Source organism: Hypanus sabinus, chromosome 4 (assembly GCF_030144855.1).
Source record: "Hypanus sabinus isolate sHypSab1 chromosome 4, sHypSab1.hap1, whole genome shotgun sequence".
NCBI classification, from domain to species: Eukaryota; Metazoa; Chordata; class Chondrichthyes; order Myliobatiformes; family Dasyatidae; genus Hypanus; species Hypanus sabinus.
In genome coordinates, this window is record NC_082709.1 from 124,803,290 (window position 1) to 124,819,178 (window position 15,889).

A 15,889-nucleotide genomic window follows, 5' to 3' on the forward strand; every position below is an offset into this window, starting at 1 on the left:
CAGAAATACACTGACGTGGCTGCCTTCCAAATTAAACAAGCTGATATAAAGTGAGCATTGCCACTCTGTTGCCTTCTCTGAGAGCAACAAAATCTGAACATTCAATCTTGCCCTGCAAATAACAAAGCCCAGGCCTTAAAAGTCAGCACCATTCTTTGGATGACCGGTGTGCCTGTTTGTTTCCAATTTGGCGTCCTTTGCACTATCCCACATTTGCAACATGAGACGTACCAGCACATTGGAAAGGTGCTATATTATGCCTGTCAGAGATAAACAGGGCAAACAGACCCTAACGTCCATCAGCGTGTAACTGCCAAATGCAACATCCATTAGGTATACGGCACCCTGTATCAACACACATGGAGGATCCAGCGGAATACGCACAAAGTGACGGAGGAACTCAGCAAGTCAGGCAGCATCTCTGGAGATTCAAAGTTTTGGGCCGCGACCCTTCATCAGGACTGGAAGAAGCCAAAATATGAAGGTGGGGTGGGGGGGGGGGGGGAGAGAGAAAGGAGTACAAAATGATAGGTGGAATTGTGAAGTGGGTGGGGTGTGGGGAAGGGGGATGAAGCGAAAAGCTGGGAGGTGATAGGTGGAAAAGGTAAGCAACTGAAGAAGGAGGAATCTGATAGGTTGAAAGTGGGCCATGGGAGAAAGGAAAGGAGGATGGGCACCAGAGGGATGTGATAGGCAGGTCAAGTTGGAGGCTACCCAAATGGAATATTGTTCCTCCAAATTAAGAGTACCTCATTGTGGCAGTAGAGGAGGCCATGGACAGACATGTTGGAATGGGAATAGAGAGTGGAATTAAAATGGTTGCCAGCAAGAAAGCCTGCCTGTTGCGGACGGAGCAAAGGTGTGTAACACTTACCCAACAGGCTGGTATATGTCTAGGGGAAAAGGAGATCCAGCCACTCACCAACCTACCTCCCGTACACGCAGGTGCTGTGAGAATCGAGTTTATGCCTCGCGCCCGCCCACAGTATCAAACCCACAACAAATACCGTTATGAAATACACTTTAAAGAGTTTACTAAAATTAAAAGAGTATTAGGCAATACAATATATATGCAAGGGAAAAAACAAAAAGGCGCCAACTTATCAAAGTTCAGTCAGTTTAGTGCACATTGTTGGAGCTCAAACATCGAACCATTCGACCCCTCGTCGCTTGCCTCCGACCTCCACGTCTTCGCACTTAGGACCACGCCTGGGGGGTCTTCCGAGCAGTGCAGTGCACGTCCACCTTCCTCAGCGTCATCCTCCCGGCTCTCTACCAAAAGCCCACGAAAAACCCCTCCCCCAAGTTCCCAGCCTCACAAGACAAAATAACATTCCCCATTGGTTAACAAATGAATACAATTACCATATCAACAAGTATAAAGCAAAACAACTGCGAGAGAAACACTTATCAAAGAAGCATTCCTACTCTTAACAAACCCAAAAACCCATTTTGAGTAACATACACAGGACATTGTACAGGTGCTTGACAAAGCAATCCCGCTATCTACATCTGATTCAGTATTTGACAGTGTGAGGGATCCCTCCCACTACCCCCTCTAACACATTGCTGTTTAAAGAGGTCACCGTTAACTTACAGACTAAATGCCAGGTTAGTGTTTGGTACTTCTGGACTTCTTAGGAGTTCAGATGCCCAAGCTGCTTTTGTAGTTTGGACTTACTCCTGCAATGCTCAGTCACTCCTGGGTGCTTTAAGATCCATTCCTCCATTGCAGAGAATGAGGACAGGACACGCTGAGATTAACAAGAAAATAAAGAGGGAACCTCTGCCGGAGACTTCATTCTCTAATCCTCTTCAATCTGTAATTCGGTGAAGAGATTCTTACTCAATTATGACAAATACCCCAGTCACACCTAGCAGGAATATGTTTCAGACATTCAAAGTTCAAAGTTCACAGCAAATTCATTATCAAAGTAACATATACAACCCTGAGATTCATTCTCTTTGGGCATACTCAGCAAATCTATACAATAGTAAGTACAAGAGGATCAAGGAAAGATCAACCAGGGCGGTGTTCAAACTACGGTAACCATCAATTTGTACACTTCCTAGGCCAAAGCTGGAAACACAAACAATGCTCACAGATTGGGAGTTGGTTAGTCGTTTTCAATACCAAACCTGTTGAGTACAGCTCAGTCCAACAAGAACGTAGCAATCAAGGCAGGCTTGTGGCTTCACCAGGATTTGAGCTTCCAAATAGAAAGGGCAGGACATTGAGTACCTTGTAAACCCCAAATGTGAACTCAGGGATATAATACACCTGCTACCAGACTGGTGCAAGGCTAAACATAGCCCATGGTGATATTCTGGCAGGGCAGCAGCATTCTCTCAGAGATAGTCTATTTTTATGTCTATACTTGCCCCTCCAGAACAAACCAAGGAGTGACACCTGATAACATCTAGCTACATGCAAATCACTCATAGACTGCATGTGTCTATCATGAATACCATCTATGATTTCTGGATATTAAAGAAACCAAGTGATGTGGATATAATGCAGGAAGATGGAGCGCAGATAGAAGGCCAGCCATGATGTTAACAAAAGGAAGACCATGCTTGAAGGGCCAAATAGCTGGCGTCTGCTGCTAATTACCGTGTTATGTTCACACATCCACTAGCTCAGCAAACGTAGATACCAACCCTGTGCCAGCTCTTATGTTATGCAAAAATTTGCATCCAAGCTGCTGACTGCATGCATCATCTGTAATCCCTCCAGTCCTTTTTGCCTTCTCTGGCATTCAAAAAGTCATTGCTGATCTGTCACCTCAGAGCCATTTTTATGCATTAACCCTAGATGCCTTATTTCATTCCATTTATAATCATCAATCAGATCTCAGCCTTGAATATACTTGGTGACTGAAACTCTCAATTGGTTTCTTGGTTTCTAAAGATTCAAAATTCTGAAGATTCACTACAGGAGAAACATCAACTTTGAACCTTGAACTTCATTTCTACTTTGTCATTGATGAAGTAAATTCACTTTTGCTCTTTTCCCATTCTAGTCCCATCAAGTTGCCAGGCTGAAGAGAGAAGGAAGGTCTCTGAGATTTTAGATGACGCCCTCTACACTTGCAGATGGGAAAAGGATGAGGGTTGAAGGGGGATAATATGTTGGGAGGAGGACTGTTTGTGAGGAAACTGTCACGCTCAGTTACCCATATCTATGAACCCCTTATCTCCCTGCTCACCATGGATTCCATCATAATTGTAAGCATCCTCTCGAGGGTAGGTCATGTGTTGCAGTCATAATCCTTCAGTCATAATGTTTCATTGCTACTGTACAACATACAGTTGTCCAAGAGGAAGGTGGGAAGAGTAGGAATGAGTTGGCAAATAGGACGCCAAGAGACTCAGCAAGCCCCACTGAACATTAGTATCCATGGGCAGGATGGCAGCAGATGAGCAGCTAATAGGGTTGGGTCCAGGCAACACACACAAAATACCGGAGGAACTCAGCAGTCCTGCTTAAGCGAGTTGGCTAGATGTTTTCTATACCAAGTCAGTTGAGTAGCCTTCACTCCTACAAGAATGTAGCATTCAAGGCACATTTGAGGTTTCAAAAATATTTCATCAGTCCTGATGAAGGGTCTTGGCCTTAAACATTGACTATTTACTCTTTCCCATAGATGCTGCTTGACCTTCTGAGTTCCTCCAGCATTTTGTGTGTGTGAGTAGATGTGGGTGATGTGCCTGCCGTGGTTGACAGTACACATAAGGTGTGAATTGTGTGTGTAAAACTTGCAGTAGAGTTGTAAATAAAAGTGAGGTGAACTTCAAGTGTAGGCTGACAGAAATTATCGGAGGGGGGGAGTGACGTGGATTGATGAATTGAACAGAGAATATGGCTATTGTGCAATGGTTTAAAAAGAAGCTTGCATTTACAGAAACCTACTTCCTGACATAATGATGCTAAAAAGTGTTACCCAGACAGTCTTGCAATGCAGGAACACAACAGCCAATGTATTGACAGTAAACTCTAACAACACAGCAACAGGATGTCAATCAGGTTCTGATATTGACTACACAACAACCATTGGCTAAAACAGAAGTGAAAAATCTCTTCAAATTATTTTAAATAATGCTATTAAATTTCTTACGCCTACCTGACTTGACAGATAGAACCTCAGTTTTGCACCTCATCTTAAAGACAGCACAGCACTCACTGCCCCTCTGAACAGTAAGGTTAGATTTTTTTTTGTAATCTGTGCTGAGTGCTCCCCTTTGAGTCACAGCTGAAGGGGCATCTCTGTTGGTGACTGTGCAGGAGGCGCCTGTATAAATCAAAGCCACAATAAAGAAATTAACCAGAAAAAAACAATGCACCTGCTCATTAATTTTTAACAGCTTCTGAAAAGGTTTGGAAAGGAATTGCATTTTGTGAACAACATTTCTAACCTCAGAACAAAACAGATAATTGCCCTTACAGGTGGCTTGCCTTGGATGTTATGACCATCCAGAGGAGCCCAACACGAGATGGAGGGTTACTGTACATAGAATCGGCAGCCAAAAGCCAGCGTACATCAAAAGATTAAGTGGACTGGAAGGCACATTGTAACATCCTGAAGCTGTGAATGGTGCTACGTAAGTGCAGGTTCTTGCCTTCATCTACAATGTGTCAGGGCTTAGGGGAGAATAAACAGGAACATGTTGCAGGAAATTAAACATTGATTTGATTTTGCAGTGGAGCCCCGGCTTTAAAAGTAAACATTTTGTGACAAATATTAATCCTGCTTGCCAGTTGTGAAATAGTGTTTTAAAGGAACAACAAAGTCTGTTAAAAATGTAATTCAACAGAAATGGCGTAAAGATCTTACCTAATTACATCTGTGCCATAACATTTTGATATTCGTTTAGTGAAAACCATGGAGCCTCGTTATTTCTCCTCTGTATATGTGTGTTTTGTAACAGAGACTGCAACAGGATGTGGTTTAGCATAGAGCACCAAGTCTGGCCTGCAGCAGGTTTCCTGTCAGGCAGCGACTGTTAAACGCTGGAGCCGTTATCTCCCTGCTGTCAGACCCGGCTCGGAGTAAAGTTTGTCCTTAGTGCCTCACTTCCTTGGTTTCTTACAGCATTTCCTGAGCACAAATCGATAAACCATTGACACGCTTTGGAAAAGAGGGGAAAAAAACTTTTAAGGAAAGCAGGAGAAGCTGATGTTTAAAAACCCGGTCTTACAGGCCTGGAAGAGAAAACTCCCGCAAATTTGAAGCGGTGTAGACCTGAAGAACTGGCTGACGAGAAGTGGGACAATTAAGGAATCATATTGTTTCTGGTCGCTCACAATGTGGACTCTGCAGAAATCATTTTCTGTCAAGACCGACTGATTAAGCGTGGTGCCAGGATGTGAGTCTGCATTTGGTCGGCAGAGATTTGATGGGATTGTGTTTTTTTTAAAGGAGCAGAAACTCATGGTTGTTTTCGGATAGCTCCCGCGATAGAACACCTTGACCCGAGGATTATTGAAGTCAACTTGTTCACCGATGAAGAACAAGGCGGCAAAGCAGAAAGGAAAGCGAAAGGGTGCAAAGGACACTGCATTTGGCTGTGACCTGGGCGAATACTTACAGAACTCCAATCAGGATGGTAATGTAAAAGCTTATTTGGATATTGTTTTTAAAAAAGCTGTTTTTCCAAGTGAATGGTTCGTCCCTGCGCGCCACCACCGTTCCCGTTCCATTACAAACCGTGCTGCAGCTAACTCAGTGACAGGAAATTTTATTTCAATTAAATCGTAAGTGACAACATGCAATGAAACATTTGTGTTTTACAGTTTGGTTATAACATCGCAATGGTGGGGGGGGGGGGGGTCAAATGAATGACTGTGCACCTCTTATTCTTGCGGTCGATTTCAGCGTTTTGCACGCAATTGGTTTCAACGCTCTGGCGTTAAAACGCTTCCCAACACCTGCAGATTGTCTCTACATCTCCATTAAGACCATTGCTTACTGTTTATTTCCTTGACAGCCTCAGCAGTGGACAGCACTTTCCCGAATAAAATGGAAGTCAACGAGATGTGTTAACCATCTAACACACACTTCAAGCTTTCAGTGGCAATGTGCTGGGGGGTGGGGGCGGGGGGGGGGGGACTGCTTGTAAGAGCATTTCTAGTTTTAAGATGATGTCTTCTTTGACACTGGTAGTGGCATTTAGACCTGAAGTCAGAAGTAACTTGTCAGCCAGTTCCTTCCAGTGACAGGATATGACAGGGGTAACAGGAGGGGAAAGAGTATGAGGATGGAAGGGGCGGCCCCCGCCTCTGGAAAAACTGCACTGCAGTTGCTGAAAGGTGGGAACTGATTTCACACCGCAGGTTGAGTCCTTCTGGTCAGTTCCCAAACAGCTGGCAAGCAGATCTTCCCCCCCCCCCCCCCCCCGTGGCTACACGATTCATCGATGGTACGGAAGTTTCGGGAGGAGTGTCATGGCTGAGAATGCAGTGGGGGGAAAAATAACCCTGTGAAATCAAATGCCTTACTCGACGTTGAGAGTGTGAAGGACGTGATGCAGGGAAAGAAAGGCCACTCACATTCCTTGGATAATTTGATCCATAAACTCAACTTCGTCCCTACTGACTCCCATAGAAACAGTACCCGGACTCCCACCACGTACATCTTGCAGTCACACTGCATATCATTTCTTAGTTAATTTTCATCTGGCCAGTTTACCCGTTGGTTAAAGAATAAGTGGAGACCGCTTTGGTCAGCACTCCTCCAGTCTCGGGCACTGTTTCCTGTTCATTTCGTTGGAAGCGATGCTTTTGCATAAGACTCAATCTGCTCTTGTCCCAGAGTTACGCATTAGGGTTTCTGTCCCGGCCCGAAGTAATGAGGCGTCGTCCCAGTAAAAATGTCTCACCGCAACCAACGGATCAGAAAGTGCTGGAAATGCTCAGAAAGTCATGATGCGTCTGTGGGAAGAGACCAGCTGAGCATTCCCAACATTGAATGCTTTGGATTCTCATGTACAGTTCAGGCGGCCAAGTCGCTGAAGGCCGCTTTCTTGGCTTTGCGCATTTTTGATAGTCCCTGATCTCCCCAGCGCTGCTTTGGAAACACATGTTGTTGAGATGGTGGGCATGCCAATCCAGTTCCCAGTGCTAGTTGAAGAGGCCTGGTTGAAATCAGGGGACGAGTGGGGGGAGCAGCTGCCAAACCTGCAGAAGTATTGGTTCAGGATCCACAGAAATCCTGTGTTCCACTGTATCCTCATCAATACCGAGAAACTAATGGCGCTCCTCACCATCGTGCTTTCATTCAGCTGCCACATTCTTCATTCTTAAAATGTCCTGAGTACCGCCCAGCAAAAGTGATGATATTTGGTGTTGTGCTTCCCAGTACATTTGTGCTTTAGATGATTGGGTTGCCTTTGCTGTATGAAACAGAGTAAGTGGTATGCAAAGAGTTAATAAGCACAGTGCACATTCCAACCCCTGGTTAAGAATGCCTGACTTATAGACACCTTAGGTATATGTAGAAGCTCCCATAGTATTATTAATATCTGAAGTATGAGGTAGACACGTGTTTGCTCCTACAAACACCAGAACTGTTTTCCACTCTCTGAACTTTTATTACTTTTTGGTACTTATCAGTCCAATGTGCCTTTGATGTTGTTCATTGCAATACAGTGGAGGTATAGTTACCGTATCAGTGACTTTGTGTATGTTCTGACTTATGGGCAGAATCAACTGGGGAACATCTGTGAAAACAGAACCCAGTGCTGACCTAGTAACTGCCTGAAGTAGATTAACATTGCTTGCATTATCAGAATTTAAGCATGATCCATTAATATGTGTGGAAGCAGAACACGCTAACAGTAACATATCTAGGTTGCGCATTCTGTCCAACAACAAAATTTCAGAAGTTTCAGTTTATTTTCAAGAAGAAGAAAAATATGTTGCTAACAGCAAGGCTGTGTCCTGTTCATCCCTCTTGCCACCCTCCCTGCATCTTTCTTTTTACCTACTTCCCAGTTCAGGTGAAGGACTTCCAAATTGAAGTATTAAAATCTGTTTCTCCCACAGATTTTGCCAGAACTGATGAATGTTTCCGGCATTTTCTGTTTTTAATTACAAATTTCCAGCATCGGCGGTATTATTAGATTTTCATCAGATAAACACAGTTTGAAATTATTACCCTTCCTCATCTTTTGCCGCATCCATGTGTTTCAAGCTGTCCCATACAAACAACTCAACAACAGAGTCCACGTGTTCCATGCCCTGTTTATTACCTGGGTCTGCATCTGTGCTGCTGCAGATCAATCTAAACATGAGTCCCTTTTTACAGCACAGAATGCTTACCATTTAACTTATACATCATCTTGTACACATTAATGCAAATTTTTATTATTTTGTTCGTCAGACTAATGCATGTCCCTGTGGATATTATATACAATTCCATATATAATTTGTAAAATATGTTCCACTTTACAGTGAGACTCATCTAATCTTTGCTTTCCCTGCCAATGTACTAAATTCAAGATGGACCTTGTAGCAGTTCACGAGAAGCATGAGGCAGTGCTGACCATCTCTGTGATGACCTGCTACATTGGTTCCATCTTTCAGATCGTTGATTGAAAGCACACTCATATCACTTTATTGTAGCAATGGTCAGTAAGTGACATCTAACATGGAATTTTTGTACGTCATCAATCAATCCTTAGTCTGCAGTGAGACCTAAGAACCATAGACACTTCACTAGTTGTTCTATTATTAGCTGCCTGGGAAATGTTAAAAACACATTATTGCTATTGCTACATGATTTATTTTTATATGGTCAAAATCTGATTCGCTGGAAAAAGATTACTAGACCCCACCTAACCATTATCTTTTAATACCTTTGTGAAAATTATACATACATAGCTATAATCTTTCTCAAAAAAATGGGACTGATGTCTCTAAAATTCAGTGATGGTTAAATTTAAGTTCTGTTTGTGTGATTGTTTTACCCTGCGGGTATGGTTGTTTGCCATGATGTAGAGACAGGGGAATGCAATGAATTAACCTGTTGTTTTTGCAACTTTAGAGATAAGGTTTAAATATATTATGAACCAATAGGATCAATTTACCCTCTTGGTATCTTATGCAATGGATGGGGTTTATCTGAAACAAAAACAGAAATTGCTGGAAGCAATCAGCAGGTCAAACAGAATCTAGGAGAAGCATCTTCTGTTTTTGTTTCCATTGCCCAACTTTTTCTGTTTTTGTTTTGTTTTTCCACTCTCTGTGCCCTTTTGCTCCACGTGTTTTTTCTCAATTCCGGTTCTTGTGGGATAGCACAAAAATTCTCCTCGTTTGGGGTAGACAGGCTCTTTAATGGCACTTGCTTGAGACATAGAAACATGTCAGTCTGTGAGGGGTTGAGATGTGCTTCTGAGGTTGGATGAATAGGTGCTTTATTCTTCATACTGATTACTCACAATGCATAGAAATTGTAATGCAACCCTAGATCATATGTGAATCTTCAAGGGTTCATTTATTAAAATGAATTCAAAATCATGCAAATAAAGAGCAATTTGCATCAATGCAATAGAGAATCATAGAGTCATACATGGCAGGAACAGGATCGTTGGTGACTGAATCATCAACCCCCATTTGGACTGATTCTAAGTTACTTTTATTTTATTCTCCCCCACTCCACCATAATTTCCCTGAATTGTCCACCGATTACATCCCTTATCTATGCACTAGAGACAGTTTATCGTATTCCCATTACCAACCTATAGGTATTTGGGATGTTTTAGAAATCAGGGCACTTAGACGAAACCCACACGATCACAGCAAGAACATGCACACTCCACACAGACAGCACCCAAGGTCAGGATTGAAACTAGTTTGCTGGAGTTGTGTGACAACAATTTTACTAGTGTTGCCAATATTCCCAATGGAGGTGTACTTTTATCAGCCTTGTTACAAGTTTCTGTACTATTAAAGATTAAGGTTTATCCTGATCTCTTAAAGAGAAGTTGTAACTTTTATTTTCGCTTCAGATGTATGAAGTGAAAAAAAATGCAACTTCTCTTTAAGAGATTAGGAAAAATCTTTTTTTAGTCTTCAAAAGAATTAGACATTCCATTAGCCTGGCACACATTGAAAGCTCCGTAGTTATAGAGTGGCTTTTTGAAGTTGCCTTTATTTTCCGCCACACTCTACTCATGTATCTGGATCAGTCAATGAGATATTTTCAACCCAGTTTTAACAGAAGTAATTTATTTGAAGTTTTATATTCATCCAAGGGATGTGGGCTTTGCAGGCTGAGCCTGATTTTAATCGTGGAGTGATACTGAGCAGCCTTCTTGAACCACTGCTGTCCTTGAGGTGTGAGTGCAGCCACAATGGTATTAAGTAGAGAGTTCCAGGATCTTGATGCAGTAATGGTGAAGGAACGATGATATATTTCCTAATTAGGATGGTGTTTGGAATGGAGGACAACTTCTAGGTGTTGGTGTTCCTATGTTTTTACTGTCCTTGTCCTTCTAGAGTCATAGAGCAATACAGCATGGATAAGGTCCTTCAGGCCAGTGAGTCTATACCCTCCCAGCCAGTCCCAATTCCCTGCATTTGGCCCATATCGCTCTAAATCCCCTCCCTCAAAGTGCCTATCCAAATGCTTCTTAAATGAAACTATTATGGTTGATTTAGCCATTCCCTCTGGCAGCTCATTCCATGTTCTTATAACCCTCTACATGAAAAAGTTGCCCTTCAGGTCCCCTTTAAATCTTTCCCCTCACCCTAAATTTATACAAGCATAATTTTGGTCTCCTATATCCTGGGCAAAAGACAGTCGCCATCCACCTTATCTATGTCTCTTAAAATTTTAAATATTTTACAAGGTCACTCCTCATTCTTCTACATTCCATAGAGTAAAGAATCAGAATGAGGTTTAATATCACCAGCATATATCGTGCAAGTTGTTAACTGTACATCAACAGTGCAATCAAATACAAACGTTTGTACATGATAAATAAATTTATAGAAAATAACTGAGTTATGTTAAATATACATATGGCCATTAAATATTTAAGTCAAAATAAGTCATGAAAAAAGACAGTAGTGAGGTAGTGTCCAAGGGTTCAATGTCCATTTAGGAATCTGATGGCAGAGAGGAAAAAGCTGTTTCTGAATCACTGAGTGTGTGCCTTCAGGCTTCTGTACCTCTTTCCCAATGGTAACAGTGTGAAGCGGGCATGTTCTGGGTGATGGGGGTCCTTAATGATGGTTGCTGGCTTCTTAAGGCACTACTCCTTGGAAATGTCTTGGATACTACAGAGGCTAGTGCTCATGATGGAGCTGACTAATTTTACAAGTTTCTGCAACTTATTTTGATCATGTGCAGTAGTCCCTCCCCAATACCAGACAGTGATGCAGCCACTCAGAATGCTCTCCACAGTATGTATGTACAACTTTTTGAGTGTTTTAGTTGACAAACAAAATCTCCTCAAATTCCTGATAAAATATAGCCGCTATCTTGCCGTCTTTATAGCAGCATCAATATGTTGCGACCAGGACAGGTCCTTAGCGATCTTGACACACAAGAACATGAAATTTCTCACTCTCTCCAGTTCTGATCCATCTATGAGGATTGGTTTGTGTTTCCTCATCTTACCCTTTCTGAAGTCCACAATCAGCTCTTTGGTTTTGCTGACACTGAGTGCCAGGTCGTTGCTGCGACACCGCTCCACTAACTGGTCTATCTCGCTCCTGTACGCCCTCTCGTCACCATCTGAAATTCTCCCAAAAATGGTTGTATCATCTGCAAATTTAAAGGCCTAGTCTGGCCAATCATTCCTTATAACTCAGGCCCTTTAGCCTTGACAACATTCTCGCTAATCATTTCTGAAGTCTTTCCAATATAATAATGTCTTTTCTATAACAGAGTGACCAAAACTTACAAAGTACTCAAATATAGCCTCAACAACAGCTTATAGATCTACAATAGACCATATAAGCTTATAGACCAGCTTATAGCTTATATAATAAGCTTATAGACCACAATGTCCCAACTCTTGTACTCAGTGCCTTGTCTGATGAGCACCAGCATGTTAAACACTATTTTCACCATCCTGATCACCGGTGACACCACTTTGAATGAATAAAACACCTGTACTCCTAAATCACTCTGTTCCATTACACTCCCTAGTGCCCTGTCATTCATAGTACGTTCAGTGTTTGAGCTTCCAAAATACATCAAATCATGGTTATTTGTATTGACATCCATTTACTGCTCCTTGGCCCACTTCACTAAATGATCAGGTTCCCGTTGTTATCTACGATAACTGTCTTCAGTATCAGCACCTCCTAATTTTGTGTCATTCACAAACTTACTGATCAAGACTTGTGCGTTTGCATCCAGATAATTAATATAAATAACAAATAAAATAGATTCCAACACCAACCGCTGCAGCACAGAGCTGATCACCATCCTGCATTGCTGACACTGCAGCACACCACTGATCTCCATCTACAACAGTGACCACTGATCTCCATCTCCAACAGAGACCACTGATCTCCATCTCCAGCAGTGACCACTGATCTCCATCTCCAACAGTGACCACTGATCTCCATCTCCAGCAGTGACCACTGATCTCCATCTCCAACAGAGACCACCGATCTCCATCTCCAACAGTGACCACTGATCTCCATCTACAGCAGACCACTGATCTCCATCTCCAACAGTGACCACTGATCTCCATCTCCAGCAGTGACCACTGATCTCCATCTCCAACAGTGATCACTGATCTCCATCTCCAGCAGTGACCACTGATCTCCATCTCCAACAGTGACCACTGATCTCCATCTCCAGCAGTGACCACTGATCTCCATCTCCAACAGTGACCACTGATCTCCATCTCCAACAGTGACCACTGATCTCCATCTCCAGCAGTGACCACTGATCTCCATCTCCAACAGTGACTACTGATCTCCATCTCCAGCAGTGACCACTGATCTCCATCTCCAGCAGTGACCACTGATCTCCATCTCCAACAGTGACCACTGATCTCCATCCTCTGACAGTGACTACAGATCATCCTCCAACAGTGACCACTGATCTCCATCCTCCAACAGTGACCACTTATCCCCATCTCCAACAGTGACCACTGATCTCCAACTCCAACAGTGACCACTGATCTCCATCTCCAACAGTGACCACTGATGATTCTCCAACTGTGACCACTGATGATTCTCCAACAGTGACCACTGATCTCCATCTCCAGCAGTGATCACTGATCTCCATCCTCCAACGTTGACCACTGATCTCTATCTCCAACAGTGACCACTGATCATCCTCCAACAGTGACCACTGATCTCCATCTCCAGCAGTGACCACTGATCTCCATCTCCAACAGTGACCACTGATCTCCATCTCCAACAGTGACCACTGATCTCCATCCTCTGACAGTGACTACTGATCATCCTCCAACAGTGACCACTGATCTTCATCCTCCAACAGTGACCACTTATCCCCATCTCCAACAGTGACCACTGATCTCCAACTCCAACAGTGACCACTGATCTCCATCTCCAACAGTGACCACTGATCTCCATCTCCAACAGTGACCATCAATCTCCATTTCGAGCAGTGACCACCGATCTCCATCTCCAGCAGTGACCACTAATCTCCATCTCCAGCAGTGACCACTGATCTCCCTCCAGCAGTGACCACTGATCTCCATCTCCAGCAGTGACCGCCGATCTCCATCTCCAGCAGTGACCACTGATCATCCTCCAACTGTGACCACTAATCTCCATCTCCAACAGTGACCACTGATCTCCATCTCCAGCAGTGACCACTGATCTCCATCCTCCAACAGTGACCACTGATCTCTATCTCCAACAGTGACCACTGATCATCCTCCAACAGTGACCACTGATCTCCATCTCGAACAGTGACCACTGATCTCCATCTCCAACAGTGACCACCGATCTCCATCTCCAACAGTGACCACTGAGCTCCATCTCCAACAGTGACCACTGATCATCCTCCAACAGTGACCACTGATCTCCATCTCCAGCAGTGACCACTGATCTCCATCTCCAACAGTGACCACTGATCTCCATCTCCAACAGTGACCAATGATGTCCATCTCCAGCAGTGACCACAGATCTCCATCTCCAGCAGTGACCACTGATCTCCCTCTCCAACAGTGACCACTGATCTCCATCCTCTGACAGTGACCACTGATCATCCTCCAACAGTGACCATTGATCTCCATCCTCCAACAGTGACCTCTGATCTCCATCTCCAACAGTGACCACTGATCTCCATCTCCAACAGTGACCACTGATGATTCTCCAACTGTGACCACTGATGATTCTCCAACAGTGACCACTGATCTCCATCTCCAGCAGTGATCACTGATCTCCATCCTCCAACGTTGACCACTGATCTCCATCTCCAACAGTGACCACTGATCATCCTCCAACAGTGACCACTGGATCTCCATCTCGAACAGTGACCACTGATGATTCTCCAACAGTGACCACTGATCTCCATCTCCAACAGTGACCACCGATCTCCATCTCCAACAGTGACCACTGATCTCCATCTCCAACAGTGACCACTGATCTCCATCTCCAACAGTGACCACTGATCATCCTCCAACAGTGACCACTGATCTCCATCTCCAGCAGTGACCACTGATCTCCATCTCCAACAGTGACCACTGATCTCCATCTCCAACAGTGACCAATGATGTCCATCTCCAGCAGTGACCACAGATCTCCATCTCCAGCAGTGACCACTGATCTCCCTCTCCAACAGTGACCACTGATCTCCATCCTCTGACAGTGACCACTGATCATCCTCCAACAGTGACCATTGATCTCCATCCTCCAACAGTGACCTCTGATCTCCATCTCCAACAGTGACCATTGATCTCCATCCTCCAACAGTGACATCTGATCTCTATCTCCAACAGTGACCACTGATCATCCTCCAACAGGGACCACCAATCTCCATCTCCAACAGTGATCACTGATCTCCATCTCCAACAGTTACCACTGATCTCCATCTCCAACAGAGACCACTAATCATCCTCCAACAGACCACAGATCTCCATCTCCAACAGTGACCACTGATTATCCTCCAACAGAGACCACTGATCTCCATCTCCCGCAGTGACCACTGACCATCCTCCAACAGTGACCACTGATCTCCATCTCCAACAGTGACCACTGATCATCCTCCACCATTGACCACTGTTCTCCAACTCCAACAGTGACCACTGATCATCCTCCAACAATGACCACTGATCTCCATCTTCAATAGTGACCACTGATCTCTATCAATGACCATTGATCTCTATGATTTGAGAAGCAATCTTCAGCCACGAGTCTATTTCCTGCCTTTTAATTTTGAATCTATCTAGTTAGCACTCTGGATTCCATGGGACCTAGCCTTCCAAACCAGCCTGCCATGTCGAAGGTCTTGCCTTGCATTCAAATGAACAATGTCCACTGCTTCACCCTACCCCCATCTAAATTTTTGTTCAAAAACCTCTAAAAGATTCATCAAGCGCAACTTACCAAACAGAAAGCCATGATGATTACTCGTAATTAGCCTCTGTTTATCGAAATGCTGGTATGCCCTACTCTTCAGAATTCCCTCCAGTAGCTTCATCAACACTGATTTCAGGTGGATCAGCCTGTAGTTTTTTTGGCTTGTCCTTGCTACCCTTCTTAAACAATAGAGGAACATTTGTTACCTTATTGTCTTCGGAACTTCACCAGCAGTTAATGATGAACCAAATAACTCTGCAAGGGCCCTTTCAATTTCTTCTCTAGCCTCCCGGAAAGTCTGAGATGCATTCAGTCAGGCCCCGTGGATTTATCCACCTTAATGCACTGTAAGGCTGCAAATACTTCTTCCCT

At 43.7% G+C, this 15,889-nt stretch overlaps 1 protein-coding gene and 1 long non-coding RNA gene across 4 annotated transcripts in view; one reads left to right on the plus strand and one right to left on the minus strand.

The window, feature by feature from the left end:
- Nucleotides 1–552: 552 nt before the first annotated feature.
- LOC132393174 (uncharacterized) lies at nt 553–4,927 on the minus strand. Its single transcript, XR_009511771.1, has 3 exons — nt 4,836–4,927; nt 4,125–4,292; nt 553–1,820 (listed from the first exon to the last, which is right to left on the minus strand). It is a non-coding gene; the product is annotated as an uncharacterized LOC132393174 (long non-coding RNA).
- A 545-nt stretch (nt 4,928–5,472) lies between these two features.
- LOC132393173 (rho GTPase-activating protein 31-like) overlaps nt 5,473–15,889 on the plus strand; it is a 110,042-nt gene continuing 99,625 nt past the window's right edge. For all 3 annotated transcript variants that reach the window (XM_059968086.1, XM_059968088.1, XM_059968087.1), the window contains exon 1: nt 5,473–5,607. In XM_059968086.1, coding sequence (XP_059824069.1) covers nt 5,505–5,607 — 103 coding nt within the window. In that variant the 5' untranslated portion in view covers nt 5,473–5,504. The remainder of the gene's footprint in view (nt 5,608–15,889) is intronic.